This window comes from Simochromis diagramma, unplaced genomic scaffold, assembly GCF_900408965.1.
Source record: "Simochromis diagramma unplaced genomic scaffold, fSimDia1.1 OVJJ01000669.1, whole genome shotgun sequence".
NCBI lineage: Eukaryota > Metazoa > Chordata > Actinopteri > Cichliformes > Cichlidae > Simochromis > Simochromis diagramma.
In genome coordinates, this window is record NW_024387458.1 from 4,546,781 (window position 1) to 4,562,770 (window position 15,990).

The 15,990-nt window shown below is 40.7% G+C and overlaps 1 protein-coding gene across 1 annotated transcript in view; it reads right to left on the minus strand.

Moving 5' to 3' along the window:
* The window catches only part of tbkbp1 (TBK1 binding protein 1), a 69,321-nt gene that overhangs the window by 36,188 nt on the left and 17,143 nt on the right, over positions 1-15,990 (minus strand). Inside the window, exon 2 of the mRNA XM_040014227.1 lies at positions 178-439. Within this exon, the coding sequence (XP_039870161.1) occupies positions 178-423 (246 nt within the window). The 5' untranslated portion in view covers positions 424-439. The remainder of the gene's footprint in view (positions 1-177; positions 440-15,990) is intronic.

Sequence of the window (15,990 nt, forward strand, 5' to 3'; positions counted from 1 at the left end):
GAGTGGACAGCAGTCTCCCCTTTTGAGCAACTTTCAGTAAATAAAATAAAAAAAAACACATTAGCCTCATCCTCTCCAGTACTGCAGTTTTTCTGTCTGATACCAACAAGGTCAAAAACAACTGTGCGAGTCTGAGTTTGCTGTAATGTTTGACATTAGGAGTGAAAAACTCTTCACCTTGATCTCATAGATCTTCAGCTTCCTCTTGATACTGGTGTTCTCCCGCTCCAGGCAGGCCAGCCTGGTCTTGATGTCCTGATAGGCGGTGATAAGGGCGAAGTGGGAGGTTGAGTAGACTTCATCATGGGGCAGCGGCGAAGACCGCCACGCGACGCTGCCACAGCCATCCTCCTTCAGGCCTCCTGCGTCGCCGCCTCCACCGAGCAGCCCCAGCTCCCCTCCGCCTCCAAACAGAGATTGCATCACTCAGAGCTTCAAGCTGAGGGCACACAGAGACAGATATTTGCTTATTAATTATTAAACTGCCAGATTGTTTCCATTCAATTAAACGCACCATCCAAAAATAAAGTAATTAAAAAAGAAACATTTCATAACTCTGGCTGGGGTCGCCTCTCGGTGCTACAGCAGCAATCCAAAAAACATCAAGCACTCAGCTACTCGCAACAAACAAAAAAGAACAAAGCAGTTTTCTATCGAGAGCAGTCGGACTGCTGGCACACACAATGTAAAATATTCAAAAGCACAGTGGGTACCGAGAGACACGGGAGGATGACTGAGGGGCACGTGAAATTTAGAGATGGCTTACTGTGTCTTAGGAGTTCAGATGTACTGTAGGTGCAATGATCCAGTTAGCCACAATATCACATCGGGTGTGCTTACGCATAAGCTGCCCCCCACAAAAGAAATGCCAGTACACACAGAGCTACCTGATTATTCACTGCCCCGTTCTGACAGAAGGGAAGCAAACTCGAGAAGCAGCGTGACCGCATATCAGGTCAGTGCAGCGGACGCAAAGAGATGCAAATTTGCTCTGGATAACAAGGTGAGGGAAAGACACGGAGATCTCAACGTGTTTTAGCTTGAACAAATCATTTGTCTGCAATCAGAAGGTTTTGAAGGTACAAAACAAAGAAACGGAGAGAAATGAAATAAAGAGAAAGCAAGCCGTAGACGGTTTTTAGATAAGTCAGAGCACAGCTTTAGATCATGAGTTCGAAAGATTTTTTTTTTTTCTTCTTCTGTAAAATCAAACATATTTCAGCATAAAAGCACCCTATTTGAATATGATTAGACTCCGTAGTGTTGCCAACAGATAAAGACTTCAAAACAATCCGCTGCACTGGTTCCCAAATATTTCTGAACCGCTGAGCCCATCCATGTATGTGTGTGTTTTTAATGGCACTTAGCTTTCAGTGTTCACCCAGACTTTGGGTCTCTGGAGGGCTGAGATGGATCAGTGTTTCTTTGAGCCTGTTTAAAATCTTTCCATCACTTCCATTTAAAAATAACAGCTTACGTTTGTGCTTTTTTTTTTTCCTTTTGTGTGCCTGCTTTGTTATCGCCTGCAGGATAACTACACAGTGTTTTAATATGACTTCTGCATTGTTTTTAATATTGTGATTTTGGGTCTTCGTTACTTATATTTTTCATTTAATATTCTGTATTATATAATGTAAGTCTATGAAGCAAACACTGCCCTTGTTCTTGTCTTTTATTTCCCTTTTTTTTCCCGCTGTGATTTTACAATATATGGCACTCAAGGTTCATCTTTGGATAAAACGCCGTGCTCCTCGTTGTCTCTTTTCACTTAGCTCTCCAGTCACAAAGAAGGGAAGGGTGGGACACATCAATCATCACATCCCACTCAACAAAAAACGTCTGAGAAGTTAATGCTGCCGCTCTCCCTGCACGGAATAACGTGTCAACATTTTAATTTATGAAGGGCATTTCTGTTGGGAACATTTCGATTGCTGTGGGTCTGAAGGTTAAGCAGCAGTCGGCTAGGGCCAGAAATTTGCAGTGAATTGCTTTTGCGGATATTCTTTAACAAAGCAAACAAACACCTGTGGTGATAAAATGTTTTCAGAAGACAGCCTGGTGTTTTCAGTCTATTCAGCCTCCCAAGTTCTCTGTATCTCCTGAGTTCAATTAGCCACTCACAGCAATATAAATACACTTTTCTGAAGTCGGATTTGTATCTTTTTCTCCAGGCTTAACCAGGATATGATGCTTACATGTACAAAACTGTGATTATTAGCAAAACAGTAAAGCACACGTAATCTCGTGAACCCTTTGGCCTTCATTACCTCGGCCTTTTGCATTTAATTTTTGGTGAGAAGTCCCTCACAGGTGCATGAGTAACCAGTGCATGTACTGTAGCTGATATGTTAATTTGCATATGAGTTGGGTTTGCTGTCTTGTTCCATTTCACAGTACTTAAAAAAAACATGAGCTCTGACAGCCTAGACTCCTTGAGTGGCATGATGAATGAGCTGAGTAGCTAGCTGACCACGCTGGCCTCCCTCCCCTGCCCCGAAGACTCCGGGCCGGGCTGTCAAAAGTGATAAATGGCGCCTGTGATGTCACTATCCTCTTTTAATTCCGCTACAAAGGGCACAAGTGCACAAAAGTCATACTAGACGTAGCAACAGCGGTTTGATTTACTGGTACTAGAGGAGTTACACAACAGCTAGTTGATTTGATGTATACTGGAATGGATGCCTTCCTGACTCCCAGCATTGCCTTGTGAGTCAGCGATTGCCCACTGAGCTATTTTCATCTGCTCCCTTCCTCCACGGTGCTATTTTCCTTGTGTTTCAAGAGAGAGGGGAATAAAGCCTCAGCCAATCTACGGCTCTTTTCCTCGCTAGTCTAACGGGATGATCCAAAAGCACTCCCACGAGCACAGGCACGCACACACACACACACACACACAAAAAAACACTGAGTAAAATGCACGCGTGGACAAAAATGCCTGTTTGATCAAGCAGTGCCCATCACCTGCCAACTGCCTGGACAGTAGTGTTTAAGCTGGGAAGATATTAAGGCTCTGTGATGTATGCTGTGTTGACATCATGCTGTCAAGTCTGAGGCAGTTTACTCTGGCAAACACTGCGTCACTATAATATCATATCTTTGCACATGGTGTCTCATATAGCAGGAGGAAAGATAAACAGTTTGTACAAAAAAAGGGAGCAGAGGGAGAATAACACTGAATACCATTAAAATGGAAATATTGGTGAGACAGCGATTGGTTTCTTTTAACCGCGACAGAAATGTTTTTACAACTGCAAATCTGCAATAATCAGTGTTGTTGTTTTAGCAATAAAAATTCTAATGAAAAAATGTGACCTCGCATGTCACATTTCTTCATTAGATGATTTCATTAGAGGATTCTTATATAGTGCGTTTTATCCAAAGAGACGGATATTTTTCTTAAAGGTTGGCACAGACAAAAACAGATCTAATTTAAGAGTGTACATATCATGTGTATTAAATGGACTCAGACATAACTTCAGGTGAGTACTACGTTTGCTATATGTTTATATTAAAGTAGGTAAGTCTTTGTTAACAGTCACGTTGTGTTGTTCGGTTTCTGTCACTGGTGTCCCAGACATGAGTGACAATGCCAGAACCTCTTGGCATCACTATTAAATGCACTAGATACTGTTAGGTGCCAAATGTGAGCATGCAGGTTTCATTTTGGAAAGGGGCACTTTTCAACCCAATCCTCTCTCTTCTCCTAAGCTCATACATGGAACGCTGGAGCCTAAGCACAATTTTCTGGCTAACAATCTTGTGGCTAACTCATGTGTTATTAGTTTCTGTTGGTGCTAAAATTCTGTTCACATGCACAGTGACAAAATCAGCTTGGTTTTGTAGTCTGAAGTATACTTCATTATGTGTTCTCCTTGGAAACTATTGTTGTCCCGATGCGCTCTGACATCCTAGTGCCACCTGAATCTGTTGTTAGGAATGTTATATTTATGTGTATTTTCTTCTTATTGTAGTCTGACTGCCAACAACTGAGCTATTTATGTCATAAATCTGATGCATATCTTTTGGATTACACTACAGCTTCTACATAGATGGACGTAACTTCTGGGTCTGAAAAATGAAGCAGAAGTGCCTTAAACCTCCAACTCTTTTAGTAGCCACCGGCTGGGATACCGTGGCTCCAAAAACAACTTGCAGTCCTTTAGAGATCATGACGAGTTTAAGGCCTTGGTCATTACACTTGTCCGTTATGTAAATTTTTGTCCGATTATCTTTGTCCGATAGGCCATGCCCATTGGTTGATGACTTGCTGATTGGCAAGCCATTAGCCAATGAGTTTGTAGTTTCATAGCCACTTAAAATACAAAGATAGCAACGTTGAAATTGTTTGTCCCAAGGATTAGAAATGGGACGTCACAAACCAATGGGCAATGTTACGGTAGCTACACTGTCGTTTTTATTTGCAGTACTGGACGGCAAGAAATGAGCACAAGATAGTCAATAACAGCAAAATCTGATGATCTATCAGGACAACACAACAGAGGTAAAGTTAACTAAGAATCAACACAGATCATCAATTTTGTCACATTAACTTTAAAGGTAGAAGAAAAACACTGAACAATGTCACATCACATGTTCAGAGGTCATATTTTTGGCACAGGTGGAACCTCATTATGTCTCTCAGATGGGACTGTAATAATGTCCTGGTCTTCGGACACCATGAGTGTGTGAGTTGTTTCTTTCTTATTTTGCCAGCAGTGTTTGACAACAACAACAACAAAAACGTAGTACTGGTAGGATGCTCTACTGCCCTCAAGTGACCTAAAAGAGTTAATACAACTTTAACCACAAAACTGTCCATGTTTGCTTTGGAAGGCTGGCCAAGGTTTTCTTTTCTCATTTAAACATGAGCTCTTGGATGCGATCCAAAGTACTCAGGTAGGATGCCGCTTCCATCCAAGCTCGTTCAGCTGCTGTGGCTATTAAACTCTCCATTAGCGCGGCTCGGTTAATTGTTCTCCATTTTCACACGTGGTCTTAAACTAATCCCCAGCAAGAACAACGTGTTAATATCTGGAAGAGCTGCTTCTATGTATTTATGTATTTATCCATTTATTTGTTTTGCTCAGCCTGGTAAAGCACTTTGAATAAGTCATGGCAAGATGGTGATATGTTATAAAAATACAACCGCAGGATAGATTACCAAATGACATTTAAACCAAACAAACCTACAACAAAGTAAACTTTCACCACGTAGTATTGGGTGGAATTATTTACATTAAAAATATACGATCTGCCTACATATAGGCTGCATATCTAAAAAAAAAAAAAAAAAAGATATTATAGCACCATGTGGATATTTATATTCAGCACCCCGTGCAAAACATAAATCATGCCATAAATTCGAAAAGAATTATGTGCTGGCCGTGGATATCTGAGTAATTTGCATAGAAAATAATTTCCTCTAGTTGCACAGAGAGTGCCGTGGACGATGATCAGTTTGTCTTCTGATAGGTAAGGACCAGAACTCGGGAACATCTGTGTTTTGTGCTCCTCTCATTTATCACAGTGATGCATTTATCACATATACACACTCACAGCTCCTCTACTCAAAATATCCCTCTGATATCTTCATGCCGTCCCCTCTTTTCCACTCTTCTATCCCCTCTCTGTCTCTTGTTTGGACCACAAGGCTCATTTGCTGAGGTTTTCAAAGCCCCACTGGACTCCAGGCATAAAGTCAGATGCTTCTCCCCCAACCAGCTCCCTGCTTCATTACAGTGATTACCGCAAGAAGTCATACATTACCTGGAAGCCACGTGGCAGACACTGTTCCACAGAGACTACCTCCCCCCACTCTTCTTTTCTCACCCTCTTCCCTCCTTGTCCCCCTTTCGTTCTCTCCAGAGATTAAATCACCACTCCCATCCTTCTATGTCACAGTACTAAAAAGGCCACAGACTGCTGCTGTGGAAAGTCTAAAGTCACGACAACTAAGCAGTTAATGTGTTCATCTTTACATGTCTGTGTTGTGTTTCAATGAGCTACCCTATTATTTATTTTATTTCACAATAGCCTAAACAACAGTTTGAGAAGTTCTGGTCTGATGACATTTTCTTCCAGCGTGATTCACGACTGAAACCGAATGTTATCACATTCACACACTACAGCACAAATTTAAATACACACTCAGAGAGAAATATATATTACTTGGTCTTTTTTCTGCAGTCTTAGGAGAATTAAAAGCCAAAAATACAACAACTTTAGCAGAATGGTCTACAAGATCCCACTAAGAAGCTATCCATTAGAGACTAGGATTCAAGTGCATCTTGCCTCGTGATCAGCCTATCAGACTAAGGCATTAAAAATTCATGAAACATATGGCACTTGAATTTTGAAACAGCACTTTTCAGATGCCAAATGGTTTATTTGCACGTTTTTAAATTTCAGATTGGAGTAAGGAAACCAAAGATCAGAAATCAATCAAGCCAAAGGTCTCCCTAAATTTTCAGCTTTCACGAATACCAGCTGCTTATGAAATGTTTTCCATTCAGCATGTCAGCAAAAATAAATTAAAGAATTTTAACATTAGCCACACAGCTATTTGGATTGCAAAGCCAGTCTAATGGTTAGTCCGCCATTGGTCCGTCATTCTGTACCTGAATATTTCATGAATTGGAGTGAAATTCGGAATAGAAATTGGGTGGGCTCAGAGAATGAATCTTAATGACTTTGCTGATCCAGATTTGTCCTCTAGTGACATTTTATTTTTTCGTTTAAGTAAAACAGCAACTGTTATCCACTGGATGGATAACCATGCTTACACTATGCGCCCCCTCAGGATGAATTGTCACTGGCTTTCAGATCAAATACATGCATAAATAATGACACTGATAGTAATTGCATCTGTTCTTTGTGTTGATTTCTACATTGCAAATGCTAGCACAGTGGAAAAAGGACAACAAAAATATATATATATATATATACTTCAGATGAATTATTTAACCCCATATTGGAACATTGCCGCAATAACTATACTTTTGGCTTGTGTAACACATGCAGCACAACTATATCACCTCTATATTCATGAGAAAATGTACTAGCCAATGTCTGTGCATAGCAGCGATGTGCAACCATTAACTCGCATGATGGCTACCAATTAAGACACGGAGATAATCACTGGTTTGACTGCCAAAATCTGTGATGCAGATCATAGAGCATCTCTTTTCATTATTTTCTAACATAAACCCATTATTATCTTAGCACAGATTTCCTGCCATGTTTAAATAGAGCCATTAAAAACATGTAATGAAGGAGCCATGTCTTTGAATTCCAAAAAGCAATTACTTCAACAAATAGATGAAAGTATGTAAGACCATTAAAGATGCTACTGGTGAAAATGCAGCTTTTATCTACTGGAGCATGCCAAGATTTGATTTGTATTTATTTATTTTTGCAGCTAGATCTCTTCTTCTCTCCTTTGACCTCACCTAACACATTCAGATGAATGTTTCCGTTTTTGTAACAGGTAATATGTACAGCTCTATACATTTTCCAGCACCTTGGGAGGACAGTGCATTATATTACAGTAAATATAAAACTTCAAATATAAAACTGTGATCCTGCAAACACCTGATGTATCCTCTGTTTAGCGTGCCATACAGCAGCTAAAATGGTGCAAAGTCTCAGCAGGGTATCCTACGCTGAGTTAAAAAGAACAAGCCTCATTCATTTACAAACATTCATAACCCAATCAGATCCTTAGCGCTGCTGCTTTCTGTAAATGCTGCAAATCATATTTTTGGGAACCTCAGAGGATTCGAACAACAGATGATTCTTCTCTTGATGGGAGATCTGTTTGTGTCTCACTGCCAGCTAATCATTGATTACCGTAGACTGTGAAGGGGAAAATCTCTCCTTATGCATGTAAATATTGAAAAAGGATCTTCGTGTTTTCACTGTGTGGCTTTGTAATACTAAAGATATTAAAACCTCGAACAATATAATTATTAGCTTTTTTTATTTCCCACAATGATCCTGCATGCACATTTACAAGGTTGTGCATGTACGTTTTTAGGGCTTCTGTTGTATCCAAAGGCATAAATATACGAGTGCAGTAGAAATCACGCCAGCGCGGTCAAGGCTGAGCTTTCCAGTGATAACAGAACCAGGATCAAAGAGAAAACTGGAGTCCCCACAGAGTGCGATTTAAATGTTGTATCTTGTACGTGAACGATGCAACCGCTTTTCTCTTCCATCCAACCCACGTCCTTCCCCTGAGCTTGTATTACATTTTACTGTTTTCCCTTATACCTTCCATCTCCTTTCATCCTATCCTTTCTCTTCCCCGTCCTCGCTCTCTCTACTTTCTCCCTTCTCTCTGTCTGGCAGTGTTAAACAGCTCCTCTCAGTGCTGCCCTGTGATCCCCACAGGCTGGACATTTGGCACCTCTGAATCAGACAGTATGTCTATGAATGGTGAGTCCAGGGTAGGGAGGTGGTGTGACTTTCGGCCCTGCGCTCATCCGCCAAATGCTCCCATAATGCCTGGCTTCAGTCGGCTGCACCTGTTTCCTCTGCCTTTCACAGCGAACAAGGCCAAACCTGGATGGCACGGCACACACTGAGAACCTATTAACATGCCGGCAGGTAGGGTTTGACTGCGTGCCTTTGTGTGCGTATCCATGCGGACATGAGGACAGGCACATCAACGAGTGTGGAAATGAGTCAGTGCAAAGAGAGTGTGTGTTTTGTGAGTGTCAGCACAAGGACAAAGCAGTCAGTGCAGGAAAGGTGATCATTTAGTGTGTTTGTGTGCTTGCTGTTGCCAAAAAGAGACAGGTAGCAAGGGTCAACGGATGCACATGGTGCTGTGGCTTTATGAATAAATTACTTATCTGGTTTTTGTTGATATGCGTGTTATTGTGGTGATCGTGGCTCAAGAGTTGGCAGTTCGTCTTGTAACCAGAAGGTTGCCGGTTTGAGCCCCGGCTCGGACAGTCTCGGTCGTTGTGTCCTTGGGCAAGACACTTCACCTACCGCCTACTGGTGATGGCCAGAGGGGCCGATGGCACGATATGGCAGCCTCGCTTCTGTCAGTCTGCCCCAGGGCAGCTGTGGCTACAACTGTAGCTGCCTCCACCAGTGTGTGAATGTATAGTGAAATTGTAAAGCACTTTGAGGGTCTTGAAAAGCGCTACATAAATGCAATATTATTATTATTGGTTCACAATTAAACATCCGGAAAGTAGTTAAAACTTGCCCAAAGCTAAGTAAGCTGACGTATAAATATCGCCAACTTATAATTCACAATCATAGACTGTAGTTACAAGATGCATGAGCCATCGTTTTTTATTTGAGCCAGAAGTGGCTATATATTTGGAGTTACTAAGTTATTACCGTAGTAAGGCTAGTGGGATGAATTTATAAACTTTACAGCTACATCATACAGACACAATTCCTGCTAACTAGGATTAGAAGATATTAAAATGTCACTCACCAAAACTGGAGGACAGACTTCTTGGACGCACCCATATCACATCACAGCAACCAACCGCACAAACAGAGACTCGACCACTGGCGGCTACGGTCACCAATTTTAGAAAGACACATGAACATAGTATTGTTTTATTTGAAAATTTATTTGATCAGAGCATGCCCAGCATTTGCTACTGCATACCTTTCATTCATAAAAAATGCAAGCTGAAAATAAAGACACTCGCCTATCTGATAACATATGCAGATTACAAATTGTGTTTCAAATAATAAAGAGCTGCATTTTACGCAGCACAGCAAACCTGTTCAGCATTTCAATAACGAGGCCAACATGTTCAAGGACACATTTCCACTGACATTATGTGGAAAATATGCCGCTCTGACTTTTAAAAAAATCCTATTTTATCGTCTGTTTTTGTTCAGATCCTCTTGCCAACATCTCTCACTGTCCATCCCTGTTATTCTCCAGATTTTAGAATATCTAGGTTGGTAAATATATTTACACACCCAACGATGCTTCCTTCAGCTGTTACTGTGCTCTAGGCAATGAGCTGAACAAGCAGCAGTGAGCTGTGCGTCATGTCTCCTTAGGATAGCATTGTGGGTGAACACATTTGATAGCTGTCAGACATGGAACAAGTGATAAAAACAGCACATCAACCTACTTGAAGAGCCAGAAGGGAGGTAGTTGACATACAGCATAATACAGCAGATGTAATAATTAGGATCTGGCATTTAGGGAGAGAGAAGCGGAGTATTGTTGATTGTGTTTCAGGTTTATGTTTTTTATTCAAAATAATATTTCAGACCATTTTACATTTGCTAACTAATGGTAAATGGCCTGTATTTGTATAGCGCTTTACTAGTCCCTAAGGACCCCAAAGCGCTTTACACATTCAGTCATTCACCCATTCACACACTGGTGATGGCAAGCTACATTGTAGCCACAGCCACCCTGGGGCGCACTGACAGAGGCGAGGCTGCCGGACACTGGCGTCACCGGGCCCTCTGACCACCACCAGTAGGCAACGGGTGAAATGTCTTGCCCAAGGACACAACGACCGAACTACCCAAACTTACTTCAAAGCCTAAACACCGGGTACTCCAAGGTGTTCAAGCAAATATCTACAAGAGCACAAACTGGTTCCTGTGAACTTGGATGTTGAATATACATGACTGAGTGCGGAATTTGATTTTTCTCATGCATGTCTTTTATTTCATACTATACTTTAGTGATCCTCTTCCAGGGCATAGCCAATTACTTATTTTAAGAACACTGAGATCCATTTAGTTTAGTTCATTCAGACACATCAAATACATTTGATTTGATATTTGTGTTCAAATATTGGAAATATCAAATAGCACATCACGTCCGACTATCTGCTGTATGCTCGTTGATCACAAGCCCAATGGCTTCTGGGTCAGATTTTGCATTTTATTCTCCAAGATGAAAGTCTAAATAATGACTTCCAGGAATTAAATTGTGGTAAAGAAATTCAAATCAGGGGTACCAACCCAAATACGTCTGTAGCATTTAGTATCAAAGGTTTGGGGTTTTTTTTCTCATTATTGCTCATGCTGCCATGCTCATGTTAGGCTTGTTTCATTTCTATTTTGGTCAGCTGTCCTCCAAGTTTAAACAACAATGTAGATAAGAAAAGCATGGGATTTATCTGAGGTACTGAGGAGTTTAATTTATTTTGTAATATGAAAAAAAATATGTTTCTGTTTCAGAAACGGAAAAAAATATGTGTTTTCTTAGAAGAACAGTTCTAGAATAGTTAAATACAAGGGATTTTCACATACCTCACTGAAGAGGTATGTGCCACCCTGGCTAGACCTCTTGCCCCTCCTTTGCTGCTTTGGTGGTAGAGAGCTGCAGGGCTGGAAGTCCAATCCCCAGTGTCTCCGGTCTCTGTGCTAAAGTGTCCTGTCCTGATTTGCTAGCTGACTGAATGAAATCCTATCATCATATTTTCTTTTATAGGATGAAAGCTGCAGTCCTACCTCTTGCCCTGTGACAGCGCAAAAAGCTCCAGGCACGTCGTTCCCAGAGCCAGATCAGTACTAAATATGCTGAGCCTTTTCCCTGAAATCATTAACAGAAGCACCTGAAACTGATGTCTGATTACTAAGGACTGACATTTAAAGGAGTGGAAAAATACTATGTCAGTGTGATTGCTGTTAAAACTGCACTCCTCTTAGTGTGTCATAGTTGTACTCGTGTCATTATGTATTATGTACTGTCTTCCTGGTTAAGTGTTTCTTGAAAAACATATTTGATTTTAATGAGAAAAATGACGAGGATAAATGAAGGATATCATCAAAAATAGATGTGTTAAAAATCATGTTTATTTGGGAAGCTATGAAAGGCTCATATTTCTAGATTTTGCAGAAGCAAAATTTTAATGAAACCTGAAAAATGCAAAGCTTTACCTTAAATGTGGCCCTCAAATGAATAATACATTTAGCTAAATGATGCATAGCCACACAGATCGCTGGTTTCATGTGCTTTTTTTATAGCAAATATTCATATTCACAACAAATCAAATGAATGATTTTAAAAGCAGCAGCGGTAACTGGAGACCTGCCATAATAAATTAACACAAGTCTATTTTTTTATGACTGTTGGCTGACTAACATCTATGTCTGTTCAATAAGCTGCTGTTGCTGTGTGATGTTAAGACTGGAACTCCATGTACTCTTTGAACACGTGCGTACTACACACACACACACACATATGCACACAGCTCAGCCTACGTCATGTGCCAATAAGGTCCACATCCAAGCACACCTACAGAGACACGTCACACGTGCATGATGAATAATGCAAAGCACTTATACAGCCTGTTGGTGCAGGAGAAAGACACCAACTCTAACAAATGACGTTCTGTGCCATGCCATACTGCTCTATGATTCATCACTGGGGGAATCAGCTGTGTATGCAGGCGGCCACAGAACTATCTGTGTGTACGTGTGCGTGTTTTTGTGTGTAAGTAAGGCAGCTGCCATTTGGGAGATTGATGGCAGGGGCAGGATGGAGACAATGAGTTGTGGGGTTTTTTTTGCTCTCTGCTCTCTGTTTTCTGTCAGCTCCATCTCTCTTTTCCCTCATCCTCTCCTCATCTTTCTTTCCACCGAAGCTGAAACAAATAGTCAATTCCTTCACCTTTCTCTTCCCACCACCACCACCCCGTCTTTCCTCCCTCTCTCTTGCTCTTTCTCACTGTCATTCATCCATCTTGGTATTCAGCAGCAAAGTTTAGCACAGCCCCCCCAACCCACTCTGAGCGGGTTAAAAAAAACCTTTATCTTGACTTTGAATGAGAACTTTCCCCACAAAAGACATTAATCTCCTCATTATTATTATAGCCAATCCAATACTTGGATTCCCTCACTCTGAAATCTGAGTCGAGCTAAGCTGCAGCCCAGAAGCAAAGACAAAAAGACAGAGAGGGTGAGAAAAGAATGACTTTTCTTTTCGGGCTGCAATTAAAGTCCTGCCTCCTTTGACCAACTTAATGTAGCCTCCCCATTTAACCACGACCACACACGCTCACGGACACATGCGGTGTACATGAAGTACACTCACACACGCTCTGACACGATGACTGAGTCGGATGACTCACGAGTACTAGTGTGTTTCCCAGTGAAACAAAGCCTGTAATTTGGTCTCAGCTGGTAAAAAGCGCATTAAGGAAGAGAGCACAATGCTTTGTCTCGTTGCACAGTTGGCACGCCAGCAGGCTGGAGTGAAAGATGGCTGCTCAGTAAGATGAGATGCACAGTATGATGAGAAAATGTGACAGAGCTGTCGGTGCAGTTAGCCTAGAGGTCAGAGCGGGATATTTAAAACTGTGCTGAATGTTTGTGCCACATTACATTAGTAATATTAGGGCAAAATGACAATATAGGAAATATATTGCTCATAATAATATACCCAGAGCGAGTTGTTGCATGACTCTCTAGCTTTACAGATCCACCATCCACTGTAAACGGAGTAGTTTCCAGATGCAACTCTTTCACAAAAAATCTTTGTGTTATATCCACCATGTATTTCACAGCAACTGAAACTGGTGTAAACATACCAGCCCATCTCGCTAATGCACCAGCCCAGTGTGTCGCACACTGCACGACCGGCAATCTTAGCTATATGTAAGCTTTTATAACAGCGCTACATAGAAAAAAATGTAAAAAAAAAAAAAGTAAAGAAAAGACGACGGAAACACCCTTCAAATATGTTCAAATATGAGTGTTGATGTGGCATAGTTTGTCCACCAGAGGGCACTGTGCTGCTTCCTTGTTGTTAACACAGGTTTGGGATTCCACACACAAAAACCAGCTAATCCAGAGTGTAAACAAGCAAAAATAACTACACATAACAAATTTTAGGAAACTCTGTCCATGTTGTGTGTCTTAAAGGAAAAAAAATATTGGCTGTATTTTTAGATCACCAAAATACTGGTATCCCATATACCAGTAATACTGTAGCTATATGTTTGCTATTAGTTGCTTACCACAGCTATTCCGTCATCTTAAAGTTTTCCCTAAATCACTTCTGTTGTGTATTGTAAGCTTTTTATTTATTTTTTTGAAACATTTTTTGTGAGCTTTAGCTGTATTTTTTCTGTTTTTGTTGTGTTTTCTCCAGTTTTTGCTGCTGTTTTTTTTTTTTTTAAGTTGCAGTGCGTACACACATCTTAAAAATCTATTGTTCGGGCTCGAGATGTAATTGACAAAATAACATATTTACTTTTATGCCATAAGAATAAGGATAGGGTTTGAGTTTTGGCTACCAAATACAAAGAAAGCTAAAACTGAGGCTTCAAAATTGTAATCCACAAACCAGACATGGTTCAGATTACTAAATAATCACAAATAAATAAACAATAATATTACATGAAAAAACTTGATGGATGGATGGGATATCTATTTACCACATATTAGCAATATTAGCAAGCCTAAGCTACAGGTCCTTTCAGAATAAAAGACTCTAGCAACCAAGCAGGAGGTGTTTTATGTATATGTATGTTTGTTTATTTGGTGTTTAATAGCCTCTTAGTCCAATCTTATTATCAAATGCCAAACACTGATTAGCTTTGAGCTTTGAAGGGCACAAAACAATGAACGTAAAGATATCTTCTTGCTCTCTGAAAACCTCAGACGGATATTTTTCTCTTCATTTTCTGACATTTCATGGACTGGAGAATCAAACTTCCTTTTTATTCATGATGAAGAGGATTGAGTTTGTTGCTGTCCTAATTTTGTGATGAAGCTTTTTAACTTATGCCCCATCCTCCATGGGATGAGATGGCTCTCATGGTTTATTTAATAACATCTCATAATCATTACACACATGGCACAGTGCGGGTTTAGTTTTGTGGCTCCTTGCAGTGATGCCGCAGTTGTTGACTCTTTTAAAACTTGCTGCAAGGGTGGATTAGGTGGCGGGGAAGACGCTGTAATGCAAAACGGTACAGCACTGCAAAGCTTCACAGCCTTGTAGTGGAAAGCAGCATCAGTCAGATGCCATCACACGTTCGTGCATACATACATTAACTCCAGCCAAAGGCCTTGACAGCTCAGATCATTCCAGCGCCAGTGGCCCTGACTCTTACTTGGATCCCACTTTTGTCTTGTTTTCCCGGCATCTGAAGGCTCGTTCGCTTCACAGAACATCACATCCTCCTCCAGTATGTCTGTTCTGCTGTCATACACTGACTAAAAGACTGACTGATAGTTAGACACACACACACGTATGCACACAAATGCACACAAATATGCTTAAAATGTAAAAATATGAAAAATGATGGTATGCCAAATATGCATGAGAACGAGAAGTAATGCAAACAGAGCAAAGTGGAAAAGTCACTGTTATTTTCAGTCATGAAAATGCATTCAGAATTAAGACCATGTCTATTTGGATATCAATTTTTACCCTACTTTACTCAAATTAACTTCTCTTTACTGCATATTTATTCAGATGCCGGATTCATGGAAATTGCACAAAAAACCTGAACATATTTAGTGGGCATATCCACACAAATGCATCATAAAGCACCACACATAATGTGGTTTTAACAAGTTATGGGCTTATCTGAGGAGATCCGGAGCCTAAAATGTTATTAGAAATCAACTTTATTATATATCCACATTATAACGCATTCATATCCAATCGTACCCCTCAGCAAATACGCAATCTACTACACTGAGCTGCAAAAAGAGAGGTTGATTCCAACCGTGGCTTCCATCATTTTAAGACATTAAGATCTACGAGAGGCTGCTAAAGACAGAAAATATAACCAAGTGTTTAATTGGCTCTGAGTGCTGATGTGACAATCTGTGGCTCCTGATTAATTAGAAGTGCATGCTTCTGCTGCTGCCACTGCTGCTGATGCATGTTGGATGAGTCCAGAGACAAGATGATGCGTGAGGGAAAAGAGAGCAGTGGCTTGGATCAGAAAGAATATATGATAAACACGAGCGATGCATGCACTCATGATGAGCGCACGTGGATGAGATCATGAATAAAAAATA